The 22,111-nt window shown below is 40.5% G+C and overlaps 2 protein-coding genes across 9 annotated transcripts in view; one reads left to right on the top strand and one right to left on the bottom strand.

Annotated features, from left to right (window-relative positions):
- Positions 1 to 4,331, top strand: part of Oprm1 (opioid receptor, mu 1) — a 123,493-nt gene extending 119,162 nt beyond the window's left edge. Inside the window, exon 4 of the mRNA XM_013026984.1 lies at positions 4,293 to 4,331. Coding sequence (XP_012882438.1) covers positions 4,293 to 4,331 — 39 coding nt within the window. The remainder of the gene's footprint in view (positions 1 to 4,292) is intronic.
- Positions 1 to 22,111, bottom strand: part of Ipcef1 (interaction protein for cytohesin exchange factors 1) — a 149,188-nt gene that overhangs the window by 54,374 nt on the left and 72,703 nt on the right. For 4 of the 8 annotated variants that reach the window (XM_013026973.1, XM_013026974.1, XM_013026972.1 and 1 more), the window contains 3 exons: positions 14,122 to 14,175; positions 5,025 to 5,064; positions 4,191 to 4,360 (listed from right to left, as the gene is read on the bottom strand). In XM_013026973.1, coding sequence (XP_012882427.1) covers positions 4,191 to 4,360; positions 5,025 to 5,064; positions 14,122 to 14,145 — 234 coding nt within the window. In that variant the 5' untranslated portion in view covers positions 14,146 to 14,175. Of the gene's footprint in view, positions 1 to 4,190; positions 4,361 to 5,024; positions 5,065 to 5,306; positions 5,393 to 7,018; positions 7,120 to 14,121; positions 14,176 to 22,111 lie in introns of those variants that run through there. The other 4 variants (XM_013026975.1, XM_013026976.1, XM_013026977.1 and 1 more) reach the window with 4 other exon arrangements.

Genomic DNA, 22,111 nt, shown 5'->3' with positions numbered 1-22,111 from the left:
ATACTCAGGAAACACAGGTGGCCAAACTTAGGTCAAGGATTAGGTAAGTCTGTGCGAAAGAAGGGTGCTAACCAAAAACTCTCTATGAGGAGGAACAAGCTTGATAGATTGGGCAGGAGAAAAACTCGAAGGCACAGAGACAGAGTCCCCTGAGCCAAGCCACAGCATGTGCAAAAGCACCAGCAAGCAAGACAGCAGGATCCAGAGGTTCCACAGCTGAAGTGTGGGTTGGGGTGGGGAAAGGAAGAAAGGTATTCGTTGGGCTGGGAAGGTGGCTCAGTGGCAGAGTGCTTGCCTAGCATGCATGAAGTCCTGGGTTCCATTCCTCAGTATCACATACATGAAAAAGCTGGAAGTGGTACTGTGGCTCAAATGGTAGAGTGCTAACCTTGAGCAAGAGATGCTCAGGGACAGTGCCCAAGCCCTAAGTTTAAGCTCAGGGACACCCAAGAGCCAGGACATGACTTTGTACTTCATTCTAAAGGAAAGCAAGAGTGTGGGGTTTAGGATTTCAACCAGCTGGGCTGTTTGCTGCTATTAAACTTACATATGGCTTTGTAAGACTTGCCGTGCAACCATGTATGCTGTGATACATCCTACCGATGATGTGACAGATGGCGGGTGACCCTTCTCAAGGAAGTCTGGGCAGCAGAGCTGAGAGGCTGTGAGGAAGGAAGAAGGCACTGCCGCATCACAGTAACAACCTAAACCCAACAGAGAGGAAAGGATGGCATACTCTCACCAGGCACTATGGAAAAGCCAGAGAGCCAAGCGAAGGAGCCCTGGGACTTACTTGTAACTTCACAGAATTGTCCCGGATCACCATTCTATTGCTGGCCTTTCAGAACCCTGCTGAAGAGGGGAAGCAGGGTGGGCTTCTGGGTGTCATTGATCCTGGTCACCATTGACCCCAAAATCAAGAAGGAGCTCAACTGGCATGAAGCAGCTCTCGTGGACTTAGCAATCAGAGTGTGTTGGATACGAAGCTTATTCCTTCTAACTTGGGCAACTGCCACAACCTGAGTCTCAGTCTTCCCACCCTTCACACGGTGGTAATTATTGCCTCTGAGCATGTCTGACAGGCCACTAGAGCATCCCGGGTACACAGGGGAGCTTCTGCCAGGCAAGAATCTCACACTGCTCAGCATCAGACTACCTGAGTTCTACACCAAGCACATCCCTCCCGCAAGATCAAGAAATACAGAAGGGGAATTAAGAAGCCTGCTCATAGCTGGGCCTCGGTGGCTCACGCCTGTAATCCTAGCTAATCAGGAGGCTGAGATCTGAGGATCATGGCTCAAAGCCAACCCTGGTAGGAAAGGCCATGAGATTCTCACCTCCAATAAACCACCAGAAAACCAGAAGTGGCACTGTGACTCAAAGTAGTAGAGTACTAGTCTTGAGTGAAAAACCTGAAGGACAGCACCCAGGCCCTGAGTTCAAGCCTCACAACCAAAAAAGAAAAAAAAAGCCTGCTCATCAGGTGTAGGTGCTCTTGAAGTGACTGCTCATTTTGGGGGGGTAGGGTGTTCTGGGGGTCTGAACTTGTGGCCTTGGAATTATTAGGCAGACAATCTACCGCTTGAGCCACACCCCCAGCCCATTTTTGTTTTACTTGTGTTTTAGATTGGACTAGTCCTGGATTGCAGTCCTTCTACCTTGGCTACTTACAGAGTGAGGACTGCAGAAGTATGTCACCCCCTGTGTCTGTGGCTAAAGATGTGGAACTCACTCACATTTGCCAGAGCTGGTCCTGAACCATGGTCTTTCAGATCTCCACCAGCTCAGTAGGAAGGATTCTATACCTGAAGCCACCTCTGTGTCTCTGAATGTGCACTCTTGAAGTGGCAGAAAGTAGCTGTTTTAACTTGAGAGTGTGCGCTTGGTTCTTATCTGTGTGGATATTCACACACATAGCAGGAATATGCTGCTAATTAAGTATTCATGAGGCCATTTTCCCCCAAAACAAATACATAATTAAGATGTCAGGGTATGCATGTGTGAGTGTGTGTATGTGAGCACCAGAGAAGAAGAGAGACAGAAACAGAGAGAGAAAGACAGACATGGAGACAGATGAGAGAAACAGAAAAACAGAAAGAGTCCCTTCTATTATATACCATTATACGTATGGTATATACAGTTTGTGACTTTCCTGAAATCACAACAGCAAATGTATTCCCAATTTGACACTGGTTATCTTCAAGTACAAGGTTGGCAACCTAAACAACGCTTTCTCCATTTGCATGAAACACATCAGGACAGGCTGCCTGTGTGCGTCCTTTTCCTCTCTCTAGCTGAAGCTGCTGTTCCTTGAGGAAGACCAGTGTCCTAATGCCTAAAATAGGAAAGGCGTGGTGCTCAGATCACCATTCTTCTCACAAAAGAAAAGGCACGCTGGGTGCTGGTGGTTCACACATGCAATCCTAGCTACTCAGGAGGTTGAGATCTGAGGATCATGCTTTGAAGCCAGCCTAGACAGAGACTCCATGAGACTCTTCCTTCCACTTAACTACCAAAAAATCCAGAAGTGAAGGTGTGGCTCAAGAGACAGAGCACCAGTCTTGAGCAAAAATAAATAAATAAATAAGACAAGCAAGAGCACAAATCCCTGAGTTCAAACCCTAATACTGTCATGAAAGAGAAACATAAGCCCCAAAAGCTGATGGGGACAAGTGAGCCAAATTGGTAGAAATGGGGTTCAGAGGGCTTCCTTTACAATTCTGCAAGGACAGGGACCGTCCTTACAATTCTGTAAGCTCAGGAGAAATCTGACAAATTATTTGACTGGGAAACTGGATTGTCCCATTAAATCCAAGCTATATTACTTCCCATGATACACCCTGCTCTATCAACACCACTCTCTTCATGGGCTCTAGAAACTTCTCCAAGCTGTCAGAAGGTAACCTCACATCACATCTTTAAAAAAAGATGTTAGGTGATGATCACTTGCCACAACCACCCAAAGGCTAGAAGCTGACACAACAGGAAATAGGGGAGAGATCTACATTCACCTTTGTTCCTCTCATGAAAGAAGAGGAAACATCCTTCTAACAGGAGGGAGGACCCTAGCCATAGGTTGACTTAACTTTGGTACAACGATCTGTGCTGGACAAGGTGAAGATGTATCCAGGAGGGGAAGAGAAGAAAAGAGAGGAGGAGAACTCAGAGGGAGACTGTGGACTCTACAAGGTGACTTTTTCCTGGTAAACACCTCAAATCTTCCAGGAAGTTGTTCAGACTCACCAGCATGCTTGCAGGAATGTTGCTCATGGTCCTTGGCGAGGAGCTGTGGTGTACTGCTGTGTTACAGGGGTGAACGCAAGGCAGTAGGTTTGGCATTGCTGACTTCCTATATCCTGAACAGGTTCAAGCTCTCTGAGATCAAGGATTGCTCCCCAGGGAACGAACCCAAGTCATTCCTAGAAAACTACTGAACGATCGCCAATTTCATCCTGTGCCCAGTGCTGAAAAATGCACCTGCCAGTGGGGTCTTCCTCTCCAGCCCTTCCAACAGCAAACCAGCCCGGGAACCAACCACAAGTCTGTGCCCATTACAGAATACATTCAGCAAGTGTCCTAGGGCATCATTAGCCACACACCAATGGCTTAATGCCATCACGCAAAAGGGACCCAAGTTAGCCCTTCCAAACGACCTACCACATAAAGAAGATCAGAGGGAAAGAAGAGGAAGAAGGCAGCAAAGGAGGATAGATGGAAAGAGCAGAATGGAATCAACTTATGCCTTGAGTAGGGGGCGCTGCCAGGCTCCCTTTCAGCAGCCACCTGAGCAATGTAAAGTTTCCTTATTGACGGACACAGAAATCATGGAGCTATTAGAATCTGGCAGGAAACCGTAACATTACTAGAACTCAAAAAACCCCTCCTTTCGCAAGAATATACATCTCAACCTCTCTTTCCTTCCATTTCAGACACAGACTAGTCAAACAGCACAGTTTTCTCCTCCGTAAAACACAACAAAATCACCTACATATCTATTGGACCAGAAACGGTTTCTATAACAAATGTGTGTATTTGCTCTGCTCCAAGTCCCCAAAATTAATTAACTTTCCCACAAGGGATCCATGCTGAGCAGCCCACCCTTTCCTACAGAGGCTGGGGCAAAGGGAGGCTGGGGAGAGGGGGAGGCTGGATGAAGGGACAGGGGAGGAAGGAGACAGTGGAGAACTCACCATTTGATTGCTATACCAGTACAGCGATGACCCCTTCAGCACCACCCAGAACTTTTTCCATTTGTTACTCAGGAAAGTTCCCTTCTCCTTTTTCTTATACAGCCACCCCTGGCAGTCGGCATGTCCCAGATCTTTACATGATATTCTTCTCCGACTCATCGTGAAAAAACCTGCAACAGTTACATGAAGAGGTACACATCACTCCATGTATGTGACAGAGGGGGGGAGAGGGAGGGAACTTTTAATTGTTTACCTCCCAGGAGTTAGATTTTTCACTAAGATTTATGCATAGTAAATGCAAAAAAAGAAAAAGAAAAGAAGAAAATCTCATGCATCTGATTTATTTTTAAATTACAGTCCCTGTCTAGAAGATATAAAATCTGGGCAAAAAAAGCAATGATGCTGACTGGCAAGTATTGGTCTGAGAATATTATTTGCCAAGAAGAAGTTGGAAATATTAACATCTCCAGGCTGGCAGACACACTACTGCAGTCACACAGCGCCTTCTGACAATAATAGCACGGTTATGCAATAGACAGGGAAGGGTTAAAGCCCACCTAAAAACACAGCCCCTTGCCCGGCAGCACCAGCTCTTCTAAGCTCCAGTGACAGACATCCCACCACACCACAAGGGACTAAGCCACATGAACAGCGTGGCGTCATTTCTTAAAACCAATCCAAAAATAACTGTAAATTAATCTGACATCCACCTCCTGATAGTACCATTCAAACAGACAAGAACCTGATTCTCAAGAAAGCATCCAGGAGAAAATTCACACACACACACACACACACACACACACACACACAGGGTCAAGGAAACAATAGAATTACCTTGAGTTTTCTTCCTTGGCTTCTGACGCAAAGGGACCTGCTGAAAATGCAGGAAGGAAAGAAAAGAGGAAATTTCTGATTGTGTTGTAACATTTGTAAAGAGAGAAGGAGGGAGGAGGTGGCAGTGTTTATCAGCAGGGTGGATTCTAAAAAAAAAAAAAAAAACTCTCCAAGCAGAGCTTACGGGGAGCTACGGGCTGAGACACTAAGGGTGCTCATTAGAATCAATATATATGGAGTGAACCTGAAAAACAACAACAAAAACAAGTAGAGAACATTTACCACTAATCTTTCCCGTTTGCACTTCTCAGCAGCGCTCACTGCTACCTGGTGATGCTAGCACCACGTTCAGGGAAGCTGCCAAAAATCACAAATATTTCCCGCTTGACATCTTTGTAAAAAGCCCAGGTTCTTGTTTTATAATTTCTAAATAATGATGATTTAAAAAAAATAAGCCTGAAGATAGGTTTAGAACCTCACAATATTCTAAGTTCTCATTGGACTAAGTTCATGGTCCTGCTACTACCCAGAGCTGTACCCAAAGTCTATGAATTGAGTAGCTCAAGGAAAGATATTCTGTTATCTCGTGTCAGGTGATCCCAGCCCACTGTATTAAGAAATGGTTAGATTGGCCAAAGTTATACTTCTTATTCTATCTTTATCTCTGAATTTCTCACGTTTTATGGAAGAGAAACTTGTTATTATAGAAACTTGTTATCAGACGACTCCATTCCAGCTCTCCAAACATTCAAGTCAGACATATGACAACATAACTAAAATATACCATAATCCATATGAGCTCTTCAAATATTCAAGTCAGACCTAAGACAATATATCTAAGACATACATAATCCATACTGACTTTTTGAATATTCAAACCAGACATCTGACAACATTCCTGAAATATACATACTTTTTCACAGGACATGTTTAATGTAATTTTGTTGTTATGATTAAGGTGTTACTCAGAGAGGTTACCATTTCATAAGTCAGGTAATGAGTACAATTCTTTCTGGTCAACGTCACCCTTCCTTCCTTTCCCCTGGTATCTCCTTCCCATCCCTGCCCACAATGATGACACACGACACAATTTGTATAAAGTCAGACTAGCAGCAAAACTAGGAAACAAGAAACAAAATTCTTTCAAATTTCTATGCATGCACGTGCATGCAGATGTGTGCAAAGGGAATTTTAGCTTAGACAAGTTTCATGTTTCTTTGGCAATATCTAACTGATTTTCCTCAGGTTTAAATAACTTGTCTTTATATTAGCAAGTAGAGAATTCAAGAAAGAATTAAAAAGCATAAAATTGGTAGCTCTAAAAGTAATCTTAAGCAATTGTGTGGCATTCATGATTCATGATGCATCGGGCTGTATTCTATATAACTATTGTCCTAACAGCTACTTATGGGGTTCTACCATATGTTTAAAGGGACGCTATGATGCAAATGTAATCCTAGCTACTCAGAAGGATAAAATCTGAGGATCAGGGTTGGAAGCCAGCGTGGGCAGGAAAGTCCATGAGACTCTTATCTCCAATTAACTACTAAAAACAAAAGCCAGAAATGGAACTGTGGTTCTAGTGGTAGAATACTTGTCTTGAGCAAGAGATGTCCAGGGATGGTGACCAAGTCCTCAGTTCAAGCTCCAGGACTGGCACACACACACACATACACCTGATATTTTTTATAGGCCAAATATCAAAAACAAAATCAATATAACCCATACTATGTATATACAAGATTTTTCCCCAAATATGCATAACATTTAGATCAGTAAAATTTAGCTATGAGCCAGAGTCAAAGGCAAAGAGAACACACAGATTTAATGAGAAGCAAGCTTTGGGAAAGTTGGGATTGAAGAATTCCCAGGGATCAGAGTGTCTGTGTGTGTGTGTGTGTGTGTGTGTGTGTGTGTGTGTGTGTGTGAATAAAGAGGAGTTTCCATAGGTCTTCTCAGAGTGCTCCAGACCCAGACCCATGACAACATGGTACCTCAGTAGAGTGAGACTGTCTGCTTGTTTTTGAAGGAGAGCAGCAGCACGGCTCCGCTCTGTTGGTACTTCTCCTGAAACAAGTCACTGACTGTCAGCTGTTTTCCCTGGCCAGAAACAACTGCATTCTCTAGAAATAATAAACTACGAGGAGTTTTGGTTTCACTTAAGAGATGTGACTTTGAAACCTTAACTGGTTCCTGTATGAGATACATTTTCCTCCTCGCCACAGGAAGTAGAACCCACAAGCCAGTCAGTTTCAAGACCATCATGTGCATTTTTTTTCACTAGGTAGGTAAAAATAGTCAGCAGCCAGTAGAACATTTTATGAGGCAGTTTGAAAGAGGGGGATTAAAACTTGGATCACAATGCTGAGATCTAATACATTCATACATTAGTAAGACTCCTAATACATTCTCCCTTCTGTTTTCTTTCAGTTGGGTGTTAAAGACAAGCTTAAATTCTGAAGAATTTAACTTTCCTTAACTCAGATCTAAAATTTGGGGACTATTGAAAATACCTATTATATTTTTTATTGAAGATGTACACTTTTACTTTTTTAAAAGTGGTGCCATTAGCTATATACACAGAGGTATGGGAAGGAACCTTCTTTGATGTGTAACGATAGAGTTCAGGAGATTACAGGTGATACTGACTTCTAGATAGACTACTGTTAACTCTTGCATCCACTATTTAACCTAAGGTGTATTAAAATTCAGAATCAAACAGTTTGTCACTAAACATTACACTTCTTGTACAAGAAGAGGTTATCACTTAGGATAGTAATTTTTTAGGGGCTAGAGGAAGGCATTCTGTCAGGGAACTATTACCTATAAACAAAGATGATCTTGGTTTGATCCAAAAAAGAAAACTACTATGGAAAAATAAAATGGCTATTGTTTTAAAAAGTGATAGAAATAGCTGGGCTCTGGTGGTTCACGCCTGTAATCCTAGCAACTCAGGAGGCTGAGATCCAAGGATCTCAGTTCAAAGCTAGCCCAGGCAGCAAAGTCTGTGAGACTCTTATCTCCAATAAAAACCACCAGAAAACCAGAAGTGGTGCTGTGGTTCAAGTGGTAGAGTGCTCGCCTTGAGCTGAAGAGCTCAGGGACAGTGCCCAGGCCCAGAGTTCAGGCCCCATGACCGACAAAAAAAAAGTGATATAAATATATTGCTGATAGGGTATGAGTTAAGTTTATTTTCTACAACTACACTTGATGAAGACATGGATAAAACCTTCATGCCTCTGCGAAGTCATCTGTACATGGAGGGAGAAGATCATAAAAATTATTTCTAACCAAAAACAAAAAAATTACACTTCATAGTGACTGGTCTTCACCAAAAATTATGGAGTGATATGCTGGTAAGTAAGCACTCTGGTTAAAGTAGCTCTTATTGTGTCATTTGCTATTTCCCATGGTGCAATTCTTCACCTTGAAGGCATTTTATTTTTCTTCAAATCTGTTGTTCATTTTAAAGTAACAATGCTTAAACAAGCCAAGAAAACAAGAAACCTGAACCCATAGACACATTTCATGATCTGTCTTCTCTATAAACAACTTTACTTATTCCTTGAAAACTAAGCTCAGCTTTTAAGAGAAAATTATAAACATTTTGATTAGTTAAACGTTGCCTATGATTATCCATTTTTAACACTTGCAGGATTAGACATGTAGCTCAGCAGTAGAGTACCAGGCATGGACAGGCCCTGGGTTCCATGTCCAGCACCACAAGAAAAAAAAATACTTAGTTTAATTCTTAGATGACAACCACCAAAAGTTTTACCTAACACATTAATAGGGAATGAAAAATATCTCCACATGTGAACAGTGAAGATGGATGATAGACATTTTGAGCTTGGATAAGGCCATCTAGAATATGGACAGAATGACCCTAGAGTCACTGTGAAGTAAAATGGAGCAAAAGAAAAGAAACCCCATACGAAGGCTGAGCAAAAACATAACCAAAGACAAAAGCAGAGCAAGGAGTAGCATGGAAGTGATGGAGAGAGTCTGAGAAAGGTGGGTCCGAACCACATACTTCTACTAGTATAAAAAATAAAGGACTCAGCCTGGCACCGGTGGCTCATGCCTATAATCCTTGCTATTCAAGAGGCTGAGATCTAAGGATCACAGTTCAAAACCATCCCAGACAGGAAAATTCGTGAGACTCTTATCTCCAATTAATCACCAAAAGCTAGAAATGGAGCTATGGCTCAAGAGGTAGAATGCTAGTCTTGAGAAAAAAAAACTCAGGGATAATGCCCAGGCCCTGAGTTCAAGCTCCAGGGCAGGCACACATAATGATGATGATGATGATGATGATGATGATGATGATGATAAATAAAAGATTCATTAAAGATCTTGGCAAAAACAATTACTGTGTGGGGTTATAAGACAAATTCCAGTGAGGTGAGAGATGACCAGGAATTGGGGAAATAAACACAGGATAGCAGATTACTCTTTCAAGAATTCTCACTGGAAAGAGGAGACATGGAGTTTAGGAGGGCTTTGTACCAAGCAAGAAGAATGCTACATGCTCCCTTCAAAACAATCCTTCTGTGCATGAAATCGTGACTACAGTGAGAAGAGATCCAAGTGATTCCGCAGGACAGCACTGAAAGTGCCCAATAGACTCACATCTGACGTACTAAATGCCCATTTACTTCTAACATCAGCCAAGTTAGGGGACTGAACGTTATTCCAAGACGTTTCTCACTCCAAAATTGGTACACCCATAGAGGGGAAAAATCCCTTCGATGAACTGACTTTACACTTGAACCCACACAAAGAGATGCCTTGAAGGTAAAATGGCCTCTGTTGAGTTAATCTCTAGGTCAACCTAACCTACTGTTTCCCTTAAAACCACAGTACTTTCTGCAGCTTCCTGTCTCGACTTTGCCTTCCAAATAACAGAATTTGGAACACAAGAAGCAGCAGAGCTGAGGCGGGGCATCATGGGAACAGAGGTAGCTAATGAGACCCTCCAGCCCTTACCCATAATGGATTCCCCTAGGCAGATCCCATCCAAAGTCCACATGAGCAGTTTGCTTGCTTGTTTGTTCATTTATTTCTGCCCTAAGACCACCTCTCAAGGGGAACCTTTAGGAGTTTTGGATACAAGATTTGTGAGCAAGAGTAAAAGACTCCTACATGAGTGTGACTCACGTGTCACACCCCGAACACTTTTACTACAGCCATGCCAACGCAGGGCTATGCTGATCCCACCTAAACACCAACTCACAAAGTGTTGGCTCTTTTCGATTAATCAGATAAGTGAAAAGCTAAGCCCCCACTCCACCCCTGACCAAGACAGAGTGAGGGGAAGGTGGGTTCTCGGTGGGCAGAACTCATGCCGGGGATGATAGCTTCTCAGGGTTGCCACAGAAAGACCAAGGTATAAATGCTTCCTGAGCTGCGAATTCAGGTCTTTCCTGTGCAGAAAACACAGGAAGTACCAGCCCCCGACTTGCACACCACTCTCCTCCCACAGACAAGCCCAGATTACAGCAAACAACCCCACCACACAGCCAGCCACGAACAACCACACGTTTGCTGAACTTTTCCTCTTCGGCATAAAAACCAGACCCAGGAAGGACGACATATGTAGGAAGTTGTTTCAGGGAAAAGTTTTCGCATGTTATTTTTGTCTTATGATATTATGTAACAAAGGAATTTTATTTAGAAGATTTCTTCGGAAAACACTATAATAAAGGTTTGATCTGAGATAATTTTAGCATTTTTTTCTCCACTCACACTACCTCTAAAAACAACGGCATTTAGGCACTTTGGTAGGACAATTGTGGATAACAGTCGAAGAGAGATCATCTGTCTCATTCTCTTGTCCTAGACGTTCTTAAATTGTTTTATTTGTAAGCTATCAAACTTAGAATTTTTCTGTACTTCTTATCTCCTTTCTCTGTCTTCTGGATTTAGTTGGTTTCATTGTTTATTTCAGATAACTATTTTTGTCCTATCTTTCTGAACCTATAATATACCTTTTGAAGGAAAAACAATAGGTTGTTTTTTATTCAATAGGTAAAATGTTGTTACTAACACTTATCTAAGACCAGAAGACATTCCTCTTGGTGGTACTGGGATTTGTACTCAAGGGCCTGTAATCACTAGGCAGGCATTTTACCACTGAGCTATGCCTACAGCCCACTTTGGTATTGTTTGTTTATGCCAGTACTGGGCCTGGGCACTGTCCCTGAGCTTCTTTTGCTCAAGGCTAGAGCTTTACTACTGGAGCCACAGCACCACTTCTGGCTGTTTCAGAGTAGTTTATTGGTGATCAGAGTGGCCCATACTTTTCTCCCCCAGCAGGCTTTGAAAAAGGATGCTCAGATGTCAGCCTCCTGAATAGCTAGGATTACAAGTGTGAGCCACTGGCTCCCAGCTTGGTTGTTTTTGATATAGCATCTCACTTCCTACCTGAGCAGATACCTGGACTGCAATCCTCCTATTTTTTTCCATTTCCTTGGTAGCTAGCATGACATGTGTGTGCCAGCACACCCACTTTTCTCCAGAGAGGGAATCTCATGGACTTTTCTGCTCAAGTTTGTGATCTTCCAGGTCTCAGCCTCCTAACATAGCTGGGATAATAGGTATGTATTCTGCCACTGGGCCCTGCTTGTAAGACTAGAGAACATTTAAGACTTAAAAGTGGAAGAAGCTGGTAAATTCATCACTTTTGGTTCTCTATGCAGGTTTACCTTTATAATTCTGCTGCTTCCTTTAGAAGACATCAAAACAAGACTATCCAGAAACAAACAACTCAGCCTAACAACAGCGGGGAATTCTTAAGGGTTTAGTATTTAAACCTAGAGCACGATTCACTATACAAACTTCAATGATCAACTACAAAGCCATCAAACATCAACAGCAAACAACAAACTGGTCTTAACTGTGTCCTCCATCTCCGAGGAGTCTGTGAGCTGCTCTTCTTCCTACCCCAGCACCAAGCAGAGCACCCGACACAAGTAGGTCTGTTCAATGTTAGTTTAGTGGAAATGAAGGGCAGTTGGGTGTGATTAGGCCAAAGGTGTCAAACCCACTGAAACTACCAACACAAAAATAGGTCCTCTATGCTGCGTTTTATTTAGGCAACAGATGACAGCAGAAAATTGAACTAATTTCCTAAATGGAAGGATAAAATAGAGTAACCACCGCAAAGGCAGCTGGAAGAAATGTTCTGAGAGATGCTAATGCACCACATAGGCACTGATGGGCGTACGAGAAATAACAGGTAATTGCCAAGGCAGGGAGCTAGGCTGATGGAGCCTATAGGGTAGAGGATGGCTCGTGAAATGAGAAAAATCCAGAAATAGCCAGTTTCCACTAAAGGACAAAATGCATTTGTGCCTTGATCGACGGAAACAAGTTCCATGTTATAGATGTAAGAGCTCTAGATGTGGGAGTGTGTGGATCGTAATATTGTCCCTTGATTATCTTATCTGTGTTTATTTTGTCTAGTGCATGAGTTATATATTTTTCTGCCATCAATAGAAGGGGCTGGGAGGTAGCTCAGTGGCAAAGTGCTTGCCTAGCATAGTGCAACTTTGTGGGTTCATTCCCTGTACCAAAAAGGGGAAGACCAAAAAAAAGAGATTTTTAACTTGACTAAAGTCAATTAAAGATCCAATTCTTCTCTACTACAGTTCCAGAAGGATATAATAAGTGTGGATATTAAAAGCATATTTCAACACATGAATGAGGTGGTTAAAGTGCTTAAAATTTTAAATTCTCTCTACTATCTTAACTTCCATTTCTTTTTAAACACATGAGATGAGTGATTTCCTGTTGGAAGATGGCATCCACTCAGTGGGAAAGGTAAAACAACGCAAGAATTGAACACATCCCAAGTGCCTGACAACCCTGGCGATTTCTTTTACTTCTATGCTCTATGTCCCCTATAAAGGTATGCTTGTGTGACACATACACATGGTAAGTATAAGCGTTGTAACATTTCTCATAAATTTCAGTTACCCTGATTTTTATTCTTCCTGACTTCCTTGTCTCAGGTCTGTGATATCTATTTGCTTTCACCCCAGACTATATAACCTTCTTTTAATGCCATGTATTTACATTGTTTATCTACTGTCAGCCTCATGTATTCCCTTACTTCCTCTTATTTGTCTTCATCAGGGTGATTCATATTTCTATTACCAAAAACATCCATCCATTCGTGTCTAAGTACCCATCATTCCTTTTCTCATTGTTTTAGATGGAAAATTTCCTACACTATAACTGGCTATAATCTATAGGGGTTTTTTTTTGTCCTTTCTCCCACAAAGTTCCCACTACTTTTTTCATCACTAACAAGCAGTGCTTCCTTGCAAAGTATTACTCATTGATCTCTCTTTCTATTCTGGGGTTTGAAATTGTCAGCAAACCAACCTGCTTCTTGCTATTCTATTGAATATTGGAATACTGAATATTGGAAGCCATCATCCACCCTCTTGATTCAGCTGGAAGCCTGTATACTCCTCTCTTGACACTTCAGAGTCTGTGTTTAGCTCTACTCCAAAGCTCTGTCTATGTATCATCATGAAGTCCTGTGATTGCCAAAAGATGTATACTCTCCAGTCCCACACCAACCCTCATCTCCTTCTATGAGAAACACGACATTGCTCACATAAACTTGTTCGTTCTTCCTGTATCAATCCCCCCCCATCAAACTCAGATACCACACTGGCTCAGTTACTTACCTGTCTAAGGCAAATGTATGACCATATACTTGTCTCCCCAAAAGCACCTTCAATAGCAATAAAATCAATGTGCTTTTTCCTAAGGAGGTTACCTTAGAGATTGCACTAATACTATATTTTTATATATTTACTTTTTATATATTTACTATATATTTAGCATCTTCTTAAACCAGGTAATTTGGTTCAATAGATGGTTATATTTCTTCACCTTTTGCCACATCTTACATTGGTACCGGACCATAAGACCTTTGAAATTGACAATAGGGTTATGGGCTCCATTGTAGCTAATAGAGGACAATAAAGGAAGCCAAAGTTAACAATCAACTTGTATATTATTTTACTTATTCATCATACCAGCCATGTTTAAATGCTGGCATGTTCTGAGAAGTACTTACAAGAGTGCTGCCATCAGTAGCCATGTACAGACCTCCGACTGGTAGGAGCAAGAGCTAGGAGAGAAGAAATACTTCCAATTACCTATGGGTACAAATCTTTATAAAGTTACACATTACATTAACTCGAAGGATAGGGTATTTGTAGTGTGACTAGTGAGTTTCAGAATAAAGAAAACTCATCCAATCACTTCTTATTACAGAACCCAATAAACCAAATCTTTAAAAGAAAATATAGGGGCTGGTAAGGTGGCTCAGCGCTTGCCTTGCATGCATGAGGCCCTGGGTTTGATTCCTCAGCACTACATAAGCAGAAAAAGCCAGAAGTGGCGCTATCGTTCAAGTGGTAGAGCGCTAGCATTGAGATGAAGAGCTGAGGGGCAGTGCCCAGGCCCAGAGTTCCTGCCCCATGACAGACAAAAAAAGAAAAGAAAAGAAAACAGAGTTTCATCTCAACATTTTTCAATGTTTTTCAAATCAAGAAACAAATCCAAGTATAGGATTAATACACTTAACTTCACATTATTTTTGAGAAGTGAATACATTTTTTTGCCCTTTGTGATGAACAAGTGCAGAAGATACAGACTTATTTTGGCCATTGCTATTATCTACTTTCCGAAATGTAACCAATCCCCTCCATCCTCAGAGGTCCCAGCTGCTCATCCAGATGAGCCTTTGTGATCCACTCAGTGGATACAGAAAAACAAATGAGAAAACAAAGCAAAGAACCCTCCTATTCTTTGTCTTTAACAAGCAGGAACCTTGTTAAAGATCCACAAGCCACTGAAACTCCTGAAATCACAGAACTGCTTACACTCCCAGTGCCACAAGTTCAGTCCACATAAATGGTACTGGATTTCTTAACGCCAGCCGTCAACAAATTTTAAGAATAGACGTGATCTTTTAGTGCCAAAATGCTTTATTTACATTACATAGATATGAATAAGACATCTTGTAAAATGCAAATAAAAGAGAAACCACAACATCTTTTAAAAGACTGAAACTTTAGTTACTTAATTTTTTAGTTAATTAAATTTTTAAAAATCAAACACATACTAGAGGAGTATTTGTAAAATTACCTTAAAATATAATAAAATCACAATCTAAAAAATTCTTTCACAACAGTAAAAATAAGCAAATTAATAAGCATGAAAGAAAACTTAAAAAGTAAACATCGAAAATGCTTAAACATTTGTAGTAAAAATAAGTACAAATAAGCAGTAAGACGGCTAGGAAAAATTAAGCACTGGAATTCATATTTGTGGAGGTGGAAAGAATAGATTCACCTGTTGCTGGGATGTCAAATCATTACAGCCTAGCTGGAGGGCAATTTGTCCTGGCGACAATTATAATTAGTACACACTTGAGTTTCTACTACGTGCCATGAACTGGGCTTATGTTGACCACACTGAATATGAGAAGAGTACTGTAATATGTCACTAGTCTTTAAATTCTTATTCCATCAGAAAACATGATATTATGTCATTTGCAGGAAACATGGATAGACCTAGATAAAATGATGCTAAGTGAAGTAAGTCAGGCCCATCTGTGGAAGGGAATACTAAATCCTACATACACATGTAAACATGCACAGGGCCATATGCATATCTGCACAAATATACCAACTATAAGTATGTTATATGCAGGGAAGAGTCTTAACTCCTTTGAACAGGTGCCAGTCTAGTGAAAGGGGGAAACTGAGGTGTGTTGGAGGGGTGGATGAAGTCATCAAGAAGAGGTGGAGTAGACAAAGGCAGAACAGAGAAAGGTTGAGCAAACACACTCATAATATTCAGTGTATACTTTGTGAAAGTGGAACCAAGTAAATCAGGGGGTAGCTGGGGTTGGAAGAGACAGATGGAAAAGAAGGAATGGCACTGATCAAGATGCATTGTACCATAAATTGACATATTGAATTGAAACCACTTTTGACAACTACCCAAAGATAATTATGTTTTTTCATCTGTACTGAATGATCCCATGTATTTATGTGATAAAACCATAACTTTTCACAAATCCACCTTCATACATCAAAGTAATTAAGGTAAAAGTTGAAATATATTTCCAGGGGTGAAAAAAAATCTATAGTAATTATCTTTGGAAATTAAAATAACCAGTAATTCATTTTTATTCCCCTATGCGTTATTTCCTATGATAGGCTTTTATTTATAAAATAATATTACTGAGATACTATTATAAATACTTTATCAACTCTTCATACCAATGTATTTTTAGCACCTATTGATTGGGAGAATATATTATTAGCAAAAGCGAGATGAAATTCAGCAGTCCTTTTAGGTAAAGATAGAGATGTAATGAAAAAGTTAACAGGATGCACTGTTAATTGAAATAGAATAGGCTTGGATTTCAGTCTGGTGACATAGTAAGTGAATGAAACCTTTTGCGAGTAATTGATACTTTCATTCCTCAGATAACCACCCATGAAATGGGATGACAGTCTTTCTTAAGTTTGATGAAATGTTCAAGAAGGTAAATCTTCATAGCACCCATAGCAAGATCTCAGACAGAACCAATTCTCAAGAAATTATTTCATTATTGTAAAATACATTGAATCCTTTAGCACTTATTAAAGATGACTCACCTATAAAGAATCCCTATGGAACCCTTTCCCCCACAGATGACCAGTTATCTTTCTAATAATAATGCAATGGCTGATTTTATTCAATCAAACCCACTGAAGACTTTGTTGTACCATGCCATGTAATTGTCAGTCACCTTAAGAAAATATATGATTAGGAGCCCCACTTCTTTTTTTCCTTTATATTAACTATACAAAAGATATTAGCCTGACTTCTTAGAAGAGACAGTGTGGACAATTTAGATAAAGAAGTTGGTCAATTTAGATAAGGAAGTTAGTGAATGCTCTTGCTTTCATCCTCTCTCTTACAGTGTCCACTCTACTTGAGCTTCCTACTGGAGGCACCAGCTCTCTTCGTCCTGGACCCCAGCAAGAGCATCTAAGCCAATATCCCTGCTTTGCCTCTGGCCCAGAGTGACGTTCATTTTAATGGACTTTTCATCTCTTTCCTTAAACCCCTGCAGTGGCCACAAGCTTTGAACATCCTGAAAATTTGTTCCAAGATAAGCTTAGTACCATCTCTTCTTAGAAAGTTTCAGTGTTTCTTTCTCTTTATTTCCCTGCCTAGTTAGCCTTTTTAAAGAATCCTTAAATGTATTTCTCCTAGAAGTGGTGCTGTGGCTCAAATGGTAGAGCACTAGCCCTGAACACAAAAAGGCTCAGGGATAGCACCTAAGCCCAGAGTTCAAGACCCAGGACTGGCAAAAAAAAAAAAAAAGTACTTCTCCTAATCTCAGTACTTGAATATACAATTTTCCCCAATAGTCCCTTCCCCAAAGGACTTATACCATCTGATCTGTGTGTCACTTAGTCAAGAAAACCTTCCTTGATCACAGTGAGAACAAGCACCTTTTATATGCTATCACTGTACTTTCCTTTATCCATAGATGTGCTTATCATTGTAGTGACTTATTAGTTTGCAATTGGTTCTTTACCAGTTGATTTCCGACTGTAATATAATCTCCTGTGTCCTATTACATCCATATGTATATTGCTACATCCCTAGTCTTTGTACACAAGGTAATTCAATAAATATTTGCTAAAAACAAATTAAAAATCGCCAAATTATGAGTTTCCATATAGAAACCTATAACTTCCCAAATTACATTTTGTAGACTATTACAACAATAAAACTCAGCTTCCCAATCTATAGGATATGAAAATGAAACCACATGAGACTTCCTTCAGTCAAAGAGTAAATGGACAGAAACCCAAGGCAGTGGCTGACCTGTGGGAATGAGGCGAGATTCAGAGGGCCGGGGAGAGGGCAGGAATAGATGTCTTTTACGCAGCGGCCTCTGAGCATTTCATTCGTGGTATTGGCCTTCCACTTCGTATTTTGAAGTAGTTGACATAGGTGAAATCAAAATAATGTAAGTTCAGCTTTCATTTCTCCTCTTCCATACAAAGCACATAGCCGTAATCAGGAAGAACTGGGATGACCAGTACAAATGCACGTGTTCCTTGCCAACACGATGAAAACCAGCTTGGATATGCAGGTTACATAGTACATGGCAGCATATTACCATGACCTGAATATTTAATATTTTATAAATAGCAATTTGTGTTTTAAAAAAAATAAGATGCTAGAAAGTGTTTTGAACATTGCTATTTTGAGAACTCCCCAATCTTTTCTGAAAGCATCAGTTAAAACAAGATGCATACAGGTCAAAGGTAATGGAAAACAATAATATGCATTTGGTATGGGTTGAGAAAGACTTTTTGTGTTTTGTTTGTTTGTTTGTTTATTTGTTTTTTAGGTCCGGTCATGGGGTCTGAACTCTGGTCCTGGGCACTGTCCCTCAGCTCTTCAGCTCAAGGCTAGCACTCTACCACTTGAGCCACAGTGCCACTTCTGGCTTTTTTCTTTTTGCTTGTGTGGTGCTGAGGAATCGAACCCAGGGCCTCATGCATGCAAGGCAAGCGCTCTACCACTGAGCCACCTTCCTAGCCCTGAGAAAGACTTTTTGTGTTCCTAGGAACTTAAAATTGAATAAAAGCCTAATGGCAGTGAAAAACAAAAAACACAATAAAAGAGATTTCCAATTCTTTGCCTTCCACAAAATTAAAGAAAAATCTGCATGAACTTCCTGTTGCCCATTAAAAGGAACTGTGATAAATTACTAAGTGATATTTGTCAGATGGCAGACCTCAAAAGCATTCATAAGGTATGCTTTGTCTATGTACTAGGTAATATATGGTCTATTAAAATACCTTTCTCTTTCACCTAACAGTACTAGTCAAAATATGCAACACATTTATGTTTGTTGAATTATATATCAATAATTATGATTACAACTCCAAGTAAGTTTGGCTTGCTTAAATAATTATACTATAACAAAACTTAATTGCCATTTAACTTGTATGCTTGACAGAATTATCAATAGAAGACTTTTTAAGGCATAAATGTATGCAATGGACATAAAATCCAACTGACAATGGAATAAAAGTCTCAGCAGGGAAAAGAGAATAATGTAAAATTTATAATCCCTAAAGATTACTTCTCTTACAAAAATTATGGAACATATTAATTTTCATGATATTTTTCTGCATAGTTAATGATCAAGATTTATGATGTACTACAAACCTTGACTTTTCCAGCTATACGTAAGATGGAAACCGTAGGTGAGAAATAGAATGCATAAAGGGATGTAGGTGATTTTATGAGTTTGCCACCTAAAATTACGCTTTAGGACTGCTGCACTAAAGCATGTGGAGGGCAGACAAAGAGATTCATGCTTGAATTCCAACTGTGCTACTTGCTAAATGTGGCAGCTTATGAAATGCACTTAATTTCTCTGACTAGCACGTATCTCCTCTGTTAAACAGAAATCATTATAACCAACTCATAGAAACCATAGTGTTGGTTTGCTTTGGGGGTTTTTTGTTTTGTTTTTGGGTTTTTTTTTAAGAAAACTAAGTGAAATATCACATGGAAAACACCCAGGGCACAGTGCCTGCTCAATAAGTGGTAGCAATTACCTAGAATGGGAGCAATTACCTCCAAATGGCTTTGTTATACAAAACTATTCTTCCAAGTGGAATTAGTACACAGCTAAGAGGTTTTAAGCAAGTATGATAACAGGTTTCATCTAATAAAACAGCTTTCACGCTTCAACATGGATGAAACTCCCTAGCTGGCTCTCACAGTGACATTTAGATTTTAAGGAAATAGTTTTCTCATCCATATTTATGGCAGCAACCTTCTTTAAAGATCAATTTCACATCAATATGAGATATCGGCAAGCCAATGAAGTCACGACATGACATGACAAGTTTATGACATGAAATACGTGCATGGAGGGAGGGGAGAGGGGAGGAGGGGGGGCAGGGAGATGGGAAGGGATGGGAAGGGGAAACAAAGGAGGAGGCAACAATGCTTGATAAGAAATGTACTCATTACCTTGCCCATGTAATTGTAACCTCTCTGTATGGTATTTTCACAATAAAAAAAATACATGCATTCCTGATAGTCTCTACAGTTGAAAAATAGAAAACATATTTCATTATCTAATGAATAAAATACTTCACTTCCAAGAGATTTCTCTTCACAGAAATGAATGGTCATTCCAGTTTGAGGCACAAAGTATTTGCTTCTTAGCCAGGTGACAGTGGCTCACACCTCTAATCCTAGCTATTCAGGAGGCTTAGATCTGAATACTGAGGTTCAAAGTCAGCCCAGGCAGAAAAGCCCATGAGACTGTTATTTCCAATCAATGACCAAAAAGCTTGAAGTAGAACTGTAGCTCAAGTGGTAGAGCACGAGTATGGAGCAAAAAAGCCAAGGTAACTCACCCAGGCCATGAGTTCAAACCCCCATACCCACACTAAAATAAATAACAACATAACTAACACTATTAATGCCCACAGATTAAATAAGAATCTGCTTATTCTCTTAAATATCAATGCTAACACTTGACAGAACCATAACAGAGTAAAAAGTGGGTTTATAGAAAGTTACTAACATAGAAAAATGATGTGCATTGTTGGTAATCCAAAAATCAAAGCTGCAGGAGGCATAGAAACCTCTGAGCTTTCATGGGGTCATCATCCACAATCACAGAATGCTCAGGGCAGTAGCAAATATGCACCTTAAGTGACCAGAGCTGCTTGTAAGCAAGCACCTGCCATTACATCATTGCCCCCATCACGCCATGCCATGGAAAGCAGGAGAGAAAATCCATCTCAGTTCATGTCTAAAAGCATGGGACCTGAAACAATCCATTCGTTTTGCCAATTAGCAAGAGATTCCTCTGGTCACGCAGAGCAGACTAGAAGGAAGCGGAACGTAGGATGCCCTCCCCACCAGTGGGTGCACAGTGATTGGGGGAGGGGAGGAGTCTGTGAATCTCTCCAGGGAATTTACAGAGGGGGAGGGGGACAATGGCTTTAGCCAAATTATTTCAAGGTTGGTTTTCATGTTCATTTAACTCTCTCGTTCTAATTTCAATCCATTTTTTCTACTTAAGAAAATTCTCCCTTTTTAAAAAATTATCTTCCCCATTCATTTTGTCCCATTTCTTCCTTGCTTTCTCCACTTTGACAGTGAACTGACAGATGGTTTTTAAGAACCACAGCTTCTTTTTAAAAATTTTTAGAAAAAGGAAAAACTGTGATGCTTAAATTACTTTATTTTCAACACCATTAAAATCCTGAATCCATCATCTAAGATGATTGGCAGGCTTTTCCTTTCCTTCTCCTTCATAGAACCCAAAGAAGCTGTCAGTCCTGACAATCAAGGCTCAGACACACAATTTCCACAAATCTAAGGGCGGTAAAGCTGCCTTTCACTCAGTGTCAATCTTTGCCCCAAAAGACCATTCTACCATAGTAACAACCAGGAGGCAAATTGCAAGAAATCTCCAACAATATGCCAGACACAGGTGGCTATTGGTTGCGTTGTATGTGGTACTCTTCTTAGCTGCTCAGATACAAGGGTCTACTGCTCTTCTGTAGGCTTCCAGAACCCCAGATTTTTAAGACCCCCCAATCTACATTCACACCATACTCTTAGGCTGAGGCAAATGAGGACCTTCCACAGGCTGCAGCTCAGCAGATGCTTTTCCAAGCAGTCATTTCCTTTGCCAATAAGTAGGGTTGACCAGATGTCTGGAAGTGCACTGGTAGCCATTCTTTATGGAATTGATTTTGTCTTGTAAGATCTTGAGTCCTGTGACACCAGTTTGATGAGCCATGATTCCTACTGGTCCTCCAGAATGGGGTTAGTACTTATTTATTTAGGCAAGAGTTCCCCTAAAACATATTCCCCAAACACACACACACACACACACACACACACACACACACACACACACACACACACACATACACATGGGGTAGCCCTTTTTCACCAATGCATATAAACCTCTACTCTCTCCTACAAGAGCTCTAGAG

The sequence above is a fragment of the Dipodomys ordii genome, unplaced genomic scaffold, assembly GCF_000151885.1.
Source record: "Dipodomys ordii isolate 6190 unplaced genomic scaffold, Dord_2.0 Scaffold98, whole genome shotgun sequence".
NCBI lineage: Eukaryota > Metazoa > Chordata > Mammalia > Rodentia > Heteromyidae > Dipodomys > Dipodomys ordii.
Note: the sequence above shows the minus strand (reverse complement) of the source record. Positions and strands in the feature narration are given on the sequence as shown.